Source organism: Carcharhinus amblyrhynchos, chromosome 1 (assembly GCF_965287045.1).
Source record: "Carcharhinus amblyrhynchos chromosome 1, sCarAmb.v2.hapA, whole genome shotgun sequence".
Classification (NCBI taxonomy): Eukaryota; Metazoa; Chordata; class Chondrichthyes; order Carcharhiniformes; family Carcharhinidae; genus Carcharhinus; species Carcharhinus amblyrhynchos.
Genome location: NC_137324.1, coordinates 138781233 through 138796645, shown reverse-complemented (window position 1 = coordinate 138796645; position 15413 = coordinate 138781233). Strand labels below are relative to the sequence as shown.

Genomic DNA, 15413 nt, shown 5'->3' with positions numbered 1-15413 from the left:
TTAAATCAGGATGTATATGGCATTACAAACATATATTTACAATAGTTTAAAGTCTATACACAGCAATCACACACAAGGCCTCTTCAAGTCTGTCAGAGTGTGTTTGAAACCTCCTGTTAGTTCTGGTTAGCTTATTCTTGTGTTCTCCCACATCTCATAACAATATATAATCCTAAGCATTCACAGCTATCCCAAAAAGAGGTATTAAAATAGAATGTTTTAAAAAAAAGCTGAGAACAAAAACGAGCTAAAATCTGCATAGTTAATAAAAGTATTACAATACATATGAATAACCATTATTAAGAATTCAAGGTTCAGGTATTAAGAACCAAAAGGAAACAGAAATCATTATAATCCCTTTATCAGAGCACCAGGCTGCTAGGCATCAATTGTGCCACATTTTTCACAGCATCAATCTAGCCACTAAAGAGATGGCATTCAGCCCCACCAATAAGTGGATATCATCAGCTTCAAACATCAGAAACAAAACAGCAAGATGTATTAAAAAAATTAGAGGGTACAATCTCACAGTGCCACACACTAAAAGAGGATGCTACTTTCCAAACATAAATTACTTCTTCAAATTCAAAACTTGTCATTAACTCTTAGCCATTTGTGCCAGATGCACCCTAACAAGAGTATTACAGTTTTCATTCCTCAGGTCTCATCATGAGAGAAAAATGAAACAATCATTTGCCATTGTTGCTCCAAGTGTTCATGCAAGGCACAGTGGGATAAGGCACTGAGATTTTTCTCCTTTTCAAACAGTTTTTTTCTGTTAAAGTCACCGTGACAGCTCTCAGCACCGTTAGACCTCTGAACTGTCAGTGCTGTAGCTCTGCCCCGTGGTCACTGTTTCATTGCTTCCGGCCCGTTTCTCGCTCGATGACTGCTTCCCACCAGCGGTGCTGTTCCTGCGCTTCAACAACAGGAAAATGATGGTGGCCATACAGACTAAGAGCAGCAGACCCCCAGCTCCACTGACCATGGGGAGGATACCACCTTCCAACTCCTCATTGGTGGGGGGCTGAAGTGGTTTCTGATACTGCTTGCCACTGGGCAGGTAGTCCTTTTGAGTGATGATGATCTTATTGGCACGGTCCAGTGCTATATGCTGGATATTAGTGCCTCGGCTGTTCTCTGCTCCAATGTCCTGGGCCAAATCTGGTTCCCTTTGAGCTGATCGCCGGCTGCGGTTGAATACCAGGCTGTTGGAAAGGCTTCCTATGGAGGGCATCGAATGGTACAAAAACTCCACACTTCTCTTGCCGATTCCTCTAATGGAATTCTCTTTGGAACGGACTGTGTATATAACATGGACATACCACTCTCGGCCAGCAGCTACCTGGAAGAGAATTAGAGAAACATAGTTTGAACAAAGAACTCAGAAAATTACAGCACAGGAACAGGCCCTTCGGCCCTCCAAGCTTGCACTGACCATACTGCCTGACTGAATTAACACCCACCTACCTTTCCAGAGACCATATCCCTCCATTCCCAACCTATTCATGTACTTGTCAAGACGTCCCTTAAAAGTCACTATCGAATCTGCTTTCACTACCTCTCCCAGCATCAAGTTCCAGGCACCCACCACTCTCTCTGTAAAACACTTGCCTCGTACATCTCCATTCAGAAACGTACCCTTTTACCCTCTGTCTTCTACGATCAAGCCAGTTCTGCATCCACCTTGCCAGCTCACCTCTGATCCCATGTAACTTCACCTTCTGCACCAGTCTGCCATGAAGGCCTTACTGAAGTCCACATAGACAACATCCACAGCCCTACCCTCATCAATCATCTTCGTCACTTCCTTCAACTACTCAATCAAGTTAGTGAGACACGGCCTCCCCTTCACAAAACCATATTGCCTCTTGCTAATACGTCCACTTACTTCCATGTGGGAGTAAATTCTGTCTCCAAGAATCCTCTCCAATAATTTCCCTACCATTGACATAAGACTCACAGGCCTATAATTACCTGGATTATTTTTGCTACCCTTCTTAAACAGAGGAACAACATTGGCTATTCTCCAATCCTCTGGGATCTCCTCAGTGAGACACCTGATGAAGGAACAGCGTTTCCAAAAGCTTGTGGATTTACTATCAAATAAACTGGTTGGACTTTAACCTGGTGTTGTGAGACTTCTTACTGTGTTTACCCCAGTCCAATGCCGGCATCTCCACATCATCTCCTCTGTAGCCAGTGAGGATACAAAGATTTCTCTCAAGACCCCAGCAATTTCCTCCTTTGCCTTGCTCAGTATTCTGGGTTTGATTAGATAAAGCTCCTTACTTTGTACTGTAAATTGAGTAAAGTTAGGTGCATTATAATTAAAGCTGAAAATTTCACTGTTATGTCTTCCAAGAGTATTTTTTTCATTATGATTTCATTTCCTGCAACAAGCCTCTGCAATGATCTAAATATGGCTCCTCAGAGTTTGGAAAAAAACTGAGATAGCATTATTCATTTTTAACTGATTGCTTTCCATGCTTGCCACAGTTTAGAGCCGTCTGATTGCACTATCCTTTATATAGCTATCACCTCTGTATGTGCCTGAGGTACCTGATCTCAGTTGCAATTGAAACACCTCTTAACTGCTCTTTACAGAAGTTGATCAGGCAGATTGATTGCTGGGTGTCTATTACACATACTCACTGCTCTGTGAGATAAAACATTCTCTCAATCTCTGGTTTCAATAGATGTCGAACGATTTATTTTCTTTCAACCCGTATTTTCAGCCTTTTAAAGGCCTGAATCACTTAGACAGAGCAAGGGAATGGGACTGCTTAACAGCATTGACTCAGTTGGTCAAATGACCTTTTTCTGTAGTGTGATGGGTTAGTGATATTGCCTGTCCTTGTTCTTTATTCCATTGGGCACACACTCTATTCCTTCAATATTCTTATTCTTCCCACTCTTTCTGAATCCTCTGATGGTAAAGGGAGGCATTTAAATTTACAACTGTAAAAGGCACACCTAGGCCATCCAAAGACTAGCCTACCACTGCCCTGTGACAGGTGAAATGTCTGATGTTACCTGAAGTGCTATATCTAGATTAGGAGACTAGGAATGAATCTTTTCAGCATGTGGGCAATAATTACAGCTAGGTCTTTAAACAGATTTTTAAAAATTGGCAGCCCACCATTTTGTCTGACCTTACACATCAGATAAACAGGTTTATACATCAACTTCTAGAACAGAGGAGTACTGCAGAGCTGTGCTAAGACATATTTTAAAACTGTTCTAGGTTTGCTACTATATATTATTTGTCAATCACTACTGCATTGATTGGGATATTCTTGCCTCAGGAAGGTTTATCTTTGTTTTATGAGTAAGGCTCTGTTATACACTTTGCATTTTGCCCTCTTCCTCTTTGTAATTTCCAAAAATTCCACTAACCCTATTGAATCTGACCACTTGAAAGCAGCCTTGGTGATGTCTCCATTGTTCAGCATCTCTGCTTAGAGACTAAGTAGGCTGAACTTTAACCTAAAATAGTGCTGGGTTTGGGTCAAAATGGGGAGCAATTAAAAGTCTGAAAATTTAGTTTCCTGACCAAAATCCACCTCCAACTTGCCCTTTTCCAACTTAAACTGAGGCTGGAGATTGGAGGGGACAGCTAACTTGCTTCAAGGGAGTGGATTGAAGTTTTAAATAAGGTGAAGAACTTCATCATAATTCATGATTTCAACCTTAACTCTGGTCAGCCAGTTTTCCTAAGTGTAAAGCTGACAATTTCACCGAGGTGATGACTTGATGGAGTGAAGGCGTGCCTTCACTCCTATCTCCTGGATCTGCCTGCCTGCCAGAGGAGCTACCTCAAATGGGCTTTCTCCTCTGAGGTAACTGATCACAGTCATTGATTCCATCCCCCACCCAAAATAAGATTTTCAATGAACTCTGTCCAACCTTCAAACTTTGATCCACTCCCCTGCCCCTAAGGTATTCCCCATTCTACTGAGACCTGTGATCTTCCCCAATCACAATGTGTCTGACACCCACTGCCTTTAGAATGGCAGGTGGCCATCCTATCAGAAACCCTCATATTATCTTTCCAACTGAGGCCCTTCCCTATCAGCTCTCCAATGCTCCCTTCCTCCCTGAATCGCTCTCCCTCCTAATCAGCAACCCTCCCTCCACGTACCTGCCATGATCTTTACTGACAAACCCTACCCCCCACCCCAACCTCTCAATCAGTGGCATCACTGACATGCTTTAGAGTTAATACTTTACAGTGTGTGGCGAAACCCTGACTTGCAGTTCTTTGTGAGTTAGATAAGCAAGTCTCCTCCCAGTGTGCAGAGGATGTTAGCAGCAAACTTGAACTTCTTCATGTCACAGTACTGCACGCCATTGCTTCCAACAAGCTGCATCATGCAAAGTTCCTTCAATTATCGTATTTTAAGTGAAACGACATTACAAGATAGGATAAGAGGGCCAATTCTTCTTAAACACGTTGGAATAACTTGCCAAAATAAACCATTACAAACTGTCCAACCCCTCATACCAAAACAAATGATAGTCATAGCATAAGAGAATCCTAAATTCCAGCAGGAATGCAGGGATTAATATCAAATATTTACCTGAAAAAGTGGAGCCGAAGCGAAACTGAAACCATCAGATCCTGGCTGTTTCACAAGTGGTAATGCATCTGGGACATCAATGGCCAACTTGGCATCAAAAGCAACATTACCAAAGGCTGGAGCTTGGGACTCAGGCTGAGCTCTGTCCTGAGGAGGGCAAGAGAATTTATGTTGATGTTGGCTACTTATGAATAAGCAATTTGCATTACATTTTCATTTTTCTTCCCAACAATTAACAGAATCCAACGTACCAGAATCTTAAACCTGTATAATAAAGATGTGGAGTCAGCCAGACAACCAAATTCCCGATTTGTTGGGCTGTATTTGGGAACATATCCATCTGCACCAGTACAAAGGAAAACCTTCTCAATGTTGCAAATGAAAGAATCCCCCAAGTTCTGGACTGGGTCTACCATGACACGTCCATAAATGAGTGAACCTGAACAGAAAAATCATAGAAGACATCAAAATGAAAATAAATAGATAGTTAGGGGACACAAGAAGACCATTCAGCCAACTGCATCTGTGCCAATCTTGTTGGAGCAATTCAAAACTAATTCAGCTGCCCTATTTTCGCTCCACAGCAATGCATTTCATCCTGGTATTAATGTTTGCATTGGATTGAGACAGAGACCATTGCCTCTTTTAGGAAACATTCAACAAGAGAAGATAATTTAGATCTATACAATATATTACATAAATATATCTATAGCTTTAATGCACTTCTTATAATGGGTGTCTAGAACTGCACCCAGTGCTCCCACTGTCCACTAATGTCCCCTCTGCTCAGTTCTTTGAAAATTATAAAACCTCTTTTACACAGGAGAAGGGGAAAGATCAGAAAAAAAGTGGGTATGGTCAAATAACTTACAACTTCAGGAGAATGTCTGTAATAACCCCAGTTAGCTGGAAGGAAAAGATTAATAGATTGGCTCTAAGTTCAAAGAGTGGAAATCAGATGAGTACAATACTCAGTTTCAATCAGTCACAGGCAATCACAGTGGGACATGAAAAAGTCCTTATGTGGTGAAGCCAATTGAAAAAAACTTTGGAATATGCTAAACAACTGACTGCCAATCATGCACCCAACTAAATAACTTGGATGTAGAAAATATCTTACACGAGCTGTGAATCACTGTAAAGTCCCACATAGATGCATCCAAGAAAGATGATGGAGATACATATCGATGGGCAAATCAGACAGGAAGCTCTTGCTCAAAGATCACTCGTACCTATGACCTACAGTCACCTCAGATTGGTTATCTGAGAGGTAAATGTATTATTTAATTGAACCTATTTTGTTTAAAATTCTCAATATAAGCATTAGCTATCATTCAGTCAAACATCATTTTCAGTTGGCGTGGTAGCACAGTGGTTAGCGCTTCTGCCTCACAACATCAAGGACCTGGGTTCAATTCCAGCCTTGGGTGACTGTGTGTGGAGTTTTCATGTTGTCCCCTTGTCTGCAAGTGGGTTGCTCCAGTTTCCTCCCACAGTCCAAGGGCGTGCAGGTTAGATGGATTGGTCGTGGTTAATTGCCCCATAATGTCCAAAGATGTAGATTAGGTAGATTATTCTTGGTAAATGAGCAGGGTTATGGGGATAGGGTTGGAGGGAGGGCCTGAATGGGATGCTCTTTTGGAGAGTTGGCATAGACTCGGTGAGCCAGATGGCCTCTTTCTGCAATCGAATCTGCCCCAACTCTCCGAAAGAGCATCGCATCCATTTCACTCTGACGTGTTAGTTGGGACATTGTCAAATATTGACCCAGATACCTCCCTGGATTCTCTGTAACTAAGTGCAGATTCTTTTCAGGTGAGATAACATTACCCCATCTATAGATAATGTTGCCCCGTCCTGGCCTACATACATTATGTATAAAATAAGAATGACTGACCTGCTTTTATTAATATAAACGTAAATTGCCTCTGGGTCTGAATCAGAGCATCAACAGCTCATTTACCCTGCAATTTACTAATCCTAATTGTGGATCCATATATGATCTTCTGGATCAGAAATTTGGGGAAATGTTGATGCAAATCAACATCTCAACGTAACATATTCCACAGCAGAAATTCCCAAATCGATGTTTGCCAAATCTCCCCCTGCTGTAACGATTCAACCTGATTGTGTTGGAATTCCTGAAAACATCTTTTATCATCTACTTTGTTTGCGGGCGGCAGAACCATCAAAGTGAGGAGCACAGGTGTTACCAGTCATGAAAATACAATTTCTCAGATCTAATCTGGTCAGTTACAAAAGGACATTAGGCATACAGAATATATCAGGGCTGCATGGATGATTCTGCTATACCAGTACATTAATCAGCAATAAACATCGCCTCACTGCTAGTGTCAATGGTGTGCATGTGTGTGTACGGAAGTTTCACTAGCTATATTGTGTGCGCAGGCAAACCTTCGGAAAATGCGACATCCGATCCTTCTCCAAATCCCATTGAGCCATCAGACAGCCAGAGTTCTCTCTTGGACAGGAGGACCATCTGGGTGTTCAGGCTAAACTCAGCAGCCACAGGGTCACTCACCTTTTACAAAGAACAGCAGCAAACAGAAATGATTAGGTTCTGCCATGGTTATATCATATGGTGTTAGACTAATAATTTTAGTTAATTATATTGCAATTAGAAAATATCGCATCATAGTTTCTATCAATGATGACGTTAAACACTATATCATAGACTCTATATTATGTACATTCAATAAACTACAGACAAATGTCTGCCGATATTCTACCATACCTGCTGGAATCGAATATCCAGATCAAATGTAATGGGTTCTCGTGGATTACAGATAATTGGCAGATTATACTCTAGGTTGGGTGCTGAGCTGCACGGGATAAGTTTCACTGTATATGTACCCGAATAATCCCTGATCTGGAGGGAAAAAGAACAAAAAGATATGTGGATAATGAGAATAGTGAAATTACATGCTGGGAACGGAAAGCTCTTTAACACTGATTCAAATACACACCTCTCTTGTAGGATTTTAAATGATTATTGTGGCTTATTGTGGAATACTTGCTGTGAAACCTCAGAATCATTTGAAAATCAAACAGATGCAAAAATGGACTGCAGGGTCTTCCTTGTTAGATGGCCTCTCCCCTGTGTAAGTATTTTGTAATATTGAACTTCAAGGCCTATGTCTGCAAGTTGCAGCCTCTGCTAAATGAAAGCACTCTTACCTCTGACTCTGAAGGCAGGGGTTCATCCTTACTTCAGAGAGTTGAGCATGTAATTAAGGCTCACACTTCAGTACAGCATAGTGGAAGTGCTGCACTGTTGGAGGTGTAATCTTTCAGATGAGATACTGAATAAAGGCTTTGACTGTCCTTTGATTGGGTGTAATAGATCATTATAACAGACGAGTAGATTACTCCCCAGTGAAGTTGTTAATTTATCCCTCCATCATCAGCACTAAAATTGATTACAGGATTCAAAGAATCCCTGCAGTGCAGGAAGAGGCCATTCAGCCACATCAATGCTGCACCAAAACCAATCCCACCCACACCCTATCTATTTATCCTGCTAATCCCTCTGACACACACTATGGAGCATTTTAGCATCTAATCCACCTAATCCGCACATCATTGGACTGTGGGAGGAAACCGGAGCACCCGGAAGAAACTCATGCAGACACAGCGAGAATATGCAAACGCCACACAGACCTGAGGCCGAAACTGAACCTGGGTTCCTGGTGCTGTGAGTCAGTAGTGCTAACCACTGTGCCACCATAACATTCTTCAATTGTTGTTTGTGGCACTTTACAAGGTATGTCCTACATTGAAACATTGACAACAACTCATTGGCTGTGATATACTTTAGGATGTCCTGAAGATGTGAGATTTGCTAAATTAAAAGACTGCTCTTGCTTTTGACAGAAATACCAATTTCATTATTCTAATTCTAATTGGGAGAATTTAGCAATTTCTTGGGCCATACACAAGATGGAGCATTTTATTTAAATGACAGGGCCAATCACAAAGGCCACTGATACATCATTTTCAGAGAAGAATAACGAACAATCACAAATTATTATCCCTCAAAGACAAACAGAATTCCTAGAAAATCCTGTAAGCTCTTCATATAAAATAGAATGTGACTTAGTCAGTATGAACCACAAATTATTTTTCATAGAATAGTATCCTTACCATGCAGAAGGAGGCCATTCAGCCCATCGAGTCAGCACTGACCACAATGCCACCCAGGCCCTATTCCCAGAAACCCACATATTTACGCTGCTAATCCCCTGACACCAGGGTCAATTTTATCATAGAACATAGAACACTACAGCACAAACAGGCCCTTCGGCCCACAAGTTGCGCCGATCACATCATCACCTACCAACCTACAGACCTATCTATAACCCTCAATCTCATTAAACCCCATATACTCATCCAGAAGTCTTTTAAAAGACCCCAGCGAGTTCGCCTCCACCACCACTGACGGCAGCCGATTCCATTCACTCACCACCCTCTGAGTGAAAAACTTACCCCTAACATCACTTCTGAACCTCCCTCCCCGCACCTTAAATCTGTGTCCTCTCGTAGCGACCATTTCAAACCGGGGAAATAGCCTCTGAGAGTCCACCCTATCTATTCCTCTCAACATTTTGTAAACTTCTATCAGGTCGCCTCTCAACCTTCGTCTCTCCAGGGAAAAGAGTCCCAGCTCCCTCAACCTAACTTCATAAGGCATGTCTCCCAGTCCAGGCAACATCCTTGTAAATCTCCTCTGCACCCTTTCAATAGCTTCTACATCCTTCCTATAGTGAGGCGACCAGAACTGCGCACAATACTCCAAATGAGGCCTGACAAGGGTCTTATAAAGTTCCAGCATTACCTCCCGACTCCTAAACTCAATCCCTCGATTAATGAAGGCCAGTACACCATACGCCTTCTTGACCACCTCCTCCACCTGCGAGGCCGATTTAAGAGTCCTGTGGACCCGGACCCCAAGATCCTTCTGCTCCTCAACACTACTCAGACTTCTGCCCTTGATAGTGTACTCGTTCATCCCGTTGGTTCTGCCAAAATGGACGACTACACATTTATCCGCGTTGAAGTCCATCTGCCACTTCTCCGCCCAGTCCTGCATCCTATCTATGTCCTGCTGCAACTTTTGCCATCCTTCCAGATCATCCACAACACCACCGACCTTCGTGTCATCAGCGAACTTACTTACCCATCCCTCCACTTCCTCATCCAGGTCATTTATGAAAATGACAAACAACAAGGGTCCCAGAACAGATCCTTGAGGCACTCCGCTGGTGACTGACCTCCATTCAGAAAAAGCCCCATCCACAACCACTCTCTGCCTTCTGCAGGCAAGCCAGTTCTGGATCCACAAGGCCAAAGGCCCTTGGATCCCATGCCCTCTCACCTTCTCAAGAAGTCTTGCATGGGGGACCTTATCAAACGCCAATCAACTTAATCATGGCCAATCAACTTAACCCGCACATCTTTGGGCTGTGGGAGGAAACCGGAGCACCCGGAGGAAACCCACGCAGACATGGGGAGAATATGCAAACTCCATACAGACAGTGACCCGAGGCCAGAGCTGAACCCGGGTCCCTGGCGCTGTTAGGCAGCAGTGTGAACCACTGTGCTGCCAAGCTGTAATTTAGATTAATGTGCACAGTTCAAAATTGCAAAGTTAACTGTAGGTTATTATTTAAGAAATCTATTAAGGAGAAACTACCTGCCAGTGGTACTGACAGTTAACTGAAAGTGGTTGCTTGAATAAAAGTGTAGCGGGAAGCAGATTGAGCAGCTGGAACTTAGTGAGTTTTCAGTTCTCTATACAAGTAGATAGTTTTTACTACCACACAGAGTGATTAGGTAACTGAGTGCTTAATAAGGCGAGTATTGAAGTCAGAAATTTGAATGCAAGAGGGAATTTGCTGTAAAAACGGAATAAGTAAGAAGTCTCACAACACTAGGTAAAAGTCTAACAGGTCTATGTGTAGCACGAGCTTTCGGAGCACTGCCTCTTCATCAGGTGAATGGAGAGTTGGGTTCACAAACAGGACATATATAGACACAAACTTAATTACAATGGTTGGAATGCGAGTCTTAGCAGGTAATCAAGTCTTCACAGATGCAGACAATGCGAGTGGAGAGAGGGTTAAGCATAGGTTAAAGAGGTGTGAATTGTCTGAAGCCAGGACAGTTAGTAAGATTTTGCAAGCCCAGGCCAAATGGTTACAGGTAGTGTGACATGAACCCAAGATCACAATTGAAGCCATCTTCATATGTGTGGAGCTTGGCTATCAATTTCTGCTTGGCGATTCTATGTTGTCATGTGTCCTGAAGACCACCTTGGCGAATGCTTGCCCAAACATCAGAGGTTGAATGCCCGTGACTTCTGAAGTGTTTCCCCATTGGAGGGGAATGCTCCTGCCTGGTGATTGTCGAGTGATGTCCATTCATTCATCTGTTGTTGTAGCATCTGCATGGTCTCCCCAATGTACCATGCCTCGGGACATCCTTTCCTGCAGCGTATCAGGTGGACAACACTGGCCGAGTCGCAAGGGTATGTACTATGTACCTGGTGGATGGTGTTCTCATGTGAGATGAAGGCATCTGTGTCAATGATCCGGTACTTCTTGCAGAGGTTGCTGTGGCAGGGTTGTGTGCTGTCGTGGTCACTGTTCTCCTGAAAGCTGGGAGGGTTACCTGGACACTTTGTTCCAGGAGGCAGTCACACCCCTTAGACTGAGTACTTTAGGTTTGGTCAATTGTTAGAGACAGGAGAGTGTGACAGTCAGGCAAGTATGGGCATCTGGATGTAGTGATGGAGGACCAACACATACGAGGTACCTGCTGCCTGTGTGAATGAGAACATAGACTGCAGGAAGCCATTCAAGTATGGGGCTTGGGTAGGGGCGCAGTAAAAGGGAATGTATTAGAGAAAGGGATCATATAATCTAGCAAATGAAACTGTTTTCTGAAGACAAACCTGGAGCACAAAGAGCAGAACCCAGTTGTCATGATCCACAAACCAATGACATAGGTAGAATGAGGAATCATGTCCTGTTGAGAGAGTTTGAGGAGTTAAACTCCAAATGAAAACTCAGAACTTTATCAGACTTTGATTTGTAATCTCAGCCATGTGCAAACTGGCAGTTAAACAGATTGGAGAAACTAATGTGCGCTCAACAATAGGGCTGCTCTCAGATTTTTGGATATATCCCTGGGGAGCATCACGAGTGAGTAGGTGGAAGAAAGTAAGTCAGGTCAGCTGCAGTCTGTTCCCTTTGGAAAATGGAGAACAGACACAGCCATGCTTCATTGAGTGATGAGGCTGGGCCTTTGGTGTCCAGACAAGGAGGGTCTTTCAGGAGAATTAGAGGGAGATGAGAGTCAGAGACTTCCAAGGCATTCCAGAGGTCATGGGCTGACAATGGAGGAGTCCATGTGGCACATGTGCTCTATCAGGGCTTAGAAACTTGACTACTTGAACTTTGAGAGAGTAGTTCCGATGGTGAGCCATATATACCACCAGGGTTTGATGCAGCGGGCTGACATGCACAGCAAGACTTAGATTCCCTGTCACATGGTACACTCCGTGTTGTTCATGCTGCAGAAATATGAGGGGGTCACTTACATCCCAACTGGTAACCTCATCTAGATATCAACAGAACCATGAAAGGGAGGGCTGGAGTAGCTGGGGAGGCTAATGATTAGACCACCTCATGGGGAAGCACTGGCATCATCCCTTAGCATTGGCGTCATCCCTCTCCTCCCCAGAGAGGGCGTCATCCGACTAGTCCATGCAATGACAGCACATCTTCAACATGTGGGTGGTCTGCTGAGTAGGATCTTGTTAGTAGATGACTCCAGTTATACTGCCTCTCTGCTTCCATGTCTTGGACAGGAGTCAGGAGCTACCTCTGCAGGGGATAATCCCCATCCACCAGCAGCTTAAACACAAGGGTGAGAGTTTTAAATCTGAAGCACTGAGTACAGGCAACAGCGATGAGACAGGGCAGCACCTTGCATTCAATCCATGAAGGCAGGAACGTAGTTAGGAGACTGTAAGGGATTTAGCATGTGAAAAAAGGGTGCACCAATACCTTGACATAGTAAACTTACAGCAAAATCGGAGATGAAACTCCACTGTTGTGTTGGCTGGTTGTAGGTTGGTTCACTGCGCACAAGACTGAGTGTGAATGTAAGGCCAGGGTGATCAGCAGACATTATCATTGATGTTAATGAGGTGCCTGGAACACAAAGCAGTTAAGATATTACTTCAATCACCATTAGTAAGGAGCAAAAATGCAAAAATAAGAACATATGCAGACAAAGCTTAAGTAGGACACCGAAGGATTAAGGATCAATTTCTTTTCTCTGGCCATTTTCCTAAGAAGTTAATACAATGACCACTACAAAGAAGGCTTCATTACTTGCATTTTTTCTGAAACAATTACAGGAGTAAAATGAAGGATTTGATTCATATTTAGGTGGTGGCGATGCATCTGGTAACCAGACTCATTTATAATAGAGGATGTGTGGAAATGATAAGAACATTTAACAAATACAATACTTGTGTCTGTGAAACACAATCAAAGTAGAAAACTTTCCCAAAGGATCTGTTTGGATTGTGTGCATTTTCACCTGGGTTTGAATCTGAGTGTTCCCAGCCACTCAGAAACAAATGGGTGGATTCTCCATTTTTAAGACTAAGTGAGCAGTGTCATTCTTGCTGGCCAGAATGGAGGGATCCTGCTTCAGATTCTACACTTGGAGCCTCATTAATTATGCCAGGAATGTTCCCCTCTGAATTTCCTGGCAGCTGGTGGGTTTGAACATCCCACTGCCATTCTTAAACATCAGTTCAGCACACTGACATCACTCACTCCAGTCCACCTGCCTTCATTGGACTAGACAGGATGTCAGCAACCCAGAGTGAAAAGGCCAGCAGACTTAACAGAAAGTCTGTTCCTGGATTCAACCACCCTCCCTGCGAGCCCATCATCTGCATGGCATACATCCCCCACTTGGACCCCTATCAATCACAGCTGGAATCTTTGTGCATCCCTTCCAATAAACGATGCCATATCCCTTGCCTACCCCACCATGCTTCTGAGTTCTTCATGAGGTTTTGTGGTGGTCTAGCTTCCTTCTTCTTGATTTTCTGTTTTTTGTCATCTTCACCCACTTCCTTGTCTGTCTGCCTGCCATTGTGAGATCTCACCCTTCTGCCTCTTCCTTGAACGTTCCTCCTTCCACATTGCCCTCTTGTCTTCATCTGGTCGCACCCGACAGCCCCTTCCCCACCCCGCGTGTGTAGCATCAGGGTGAAAAGAAGGCCCTGCACTCCCCAACCCCGGCCCAGTACTGATCTGAGACAGTGACACAGGAGGGTCCGTGGGTCCAGCAACACAGAACTCTCCATGAAGGCCAGCTCGGTATGGAGATAAAGGGCAGAATGGTGATCAATGCATCAGGAACAGCGCAGCGTGCAAATCATTCTTTGGCAATCGGGTTTTAGATTGACGTAATTTCCCATTTTCGTGATGCAAGATTGAAAGACCTGACAGGACACGTGGGAAGATTGTGGCAGAGTGGTATTGTCAGTGGACTAGTCATCCAGAGACTCAGGGTAATGCTCTGAGGATCCAGGCTTGAATCCCACCATGGCTGATGTTGAAATTTGAATTCTTTAAATGTCTACTGCTGGCTGTGAAACCTTTGTCGATTATCGTAAAAACCCATATGGTTCACTAATTTCCTTTAGGGAAGGAATTCTGCCATCCTTACCTGATCTGGCCTGCATGTGACTCCAGACTCGTGGCAATATGTTTGATTCTTAAACACCCTCTGAACAAGGGCAATTAGGAATGGCTGAGCCAGCAATGCTCATTTTCCATGAACAACTAAAAGATGTCTGATGAGTACATGGGATTTAATGGGATTAAGAGTTATAGATAGGCCTGGATATGATCGGCGCAACTTGTGGGCCGAAGGGCCTGTTTGTGCTGTAGTGTTCTATGTAAGTCCATGTGGAATCCAGAACACACGATTTAATACTAAAAGAAATTATTTACCTGGGTGGGACATGACAAACTGGCCTCTGAATCGAACCTCTGTCTTGAAATTTACCACGAGTCGCCCTTCTTCATTGATCCTCATACTGGTTGGATACAAGGCACCTGCACAAAGTAATCCAAACAATGCAGTTTCTCATTCAAGGTTTCCACATCTTAGGAAGTTATGTCACACAATCATATTAAAGTAACAATTGAATTAGTTTGTATTCTACTAAGGAACTGTGACTAATCTACAGGATTAGTCAAGCACTTCACTCTGTTTTCTTCAGTTCTCTTGTGTTTAGGCTTTTTAATGCTTTTGATAACAATTTCTGTACCTTTCTATGCCTTTCACAGCTTTTAAAACAACCACAGCTTGGTTTCCAACAAATAATTGTTTTGTTGCTATTTGCACACCAGCTAAGCTGAATATCCCCCCTGCTCTGCACTCATCTTTGTCTAAATAGTCTATAGTTTGATACTTGCTAGATTGTCTAGAATGCACTCACTACCTAAAAAAAGGTGGTGTGAGGCAGTGGGAGAATGGGACAGACTGGATTCATCTACAGGGCTGTCATGGACTCTATGGGCTGAATGGCCTTCACAATGCCATTGTGACTTGACAGTAGCTTGAGCCAATTGATTTAATCAATTAGATTCTTCAAAATACACAACATAGATTACAAAGAATTAGACCCCTTAATTCCAAATGCAGGTCCTGATTTCAATCTTGAAAACATACTCTGAATACTGATGAACAAGTCAAAAAGGAATAGAAATATTT

At 43.2% G+C, this 15413-nt stretch overlaps 1 protein-coding gene across 1 annotated transcript in view; it reads right to left on the bottom strand.

Annotated features, from left to right (window-relative positions):
- Positions 1-808: 808 nt before the first annotated feature.
- The window catches only part of frem3 (Fras1 related extracellular matrix 3), a 170715-nt gene continuing 156110 nt past the window's right edge, over positions 809-15413 (bottom strand). The window contains exons 18-24 of the mRNA XM_080199655.1: positions 14648-14752; positions 12693-12820; positions 7339-7473; positions 6999-7125; positions 4835-5022; positions 4584-4730; positions 809-1345 (exon numbers count right to left, since the gene is read on the bottom strand). Of these exons, the coding sequence (XP_080055781.1) occupies positions 809-1345; positions 4584-4730; positions 4835-5022; positions 6999-7125; positions 7339-7473; positions 12693-12820; positions 14648-14752 (1367 nt within the window). The remainder of the gene's footprint in view (positions 1346-4583; positions 4731-4834; positions 5023-6998; positions 7126-7338; positions 7474-12692; positions 12821-14647; positions 14753-15413) is intronic.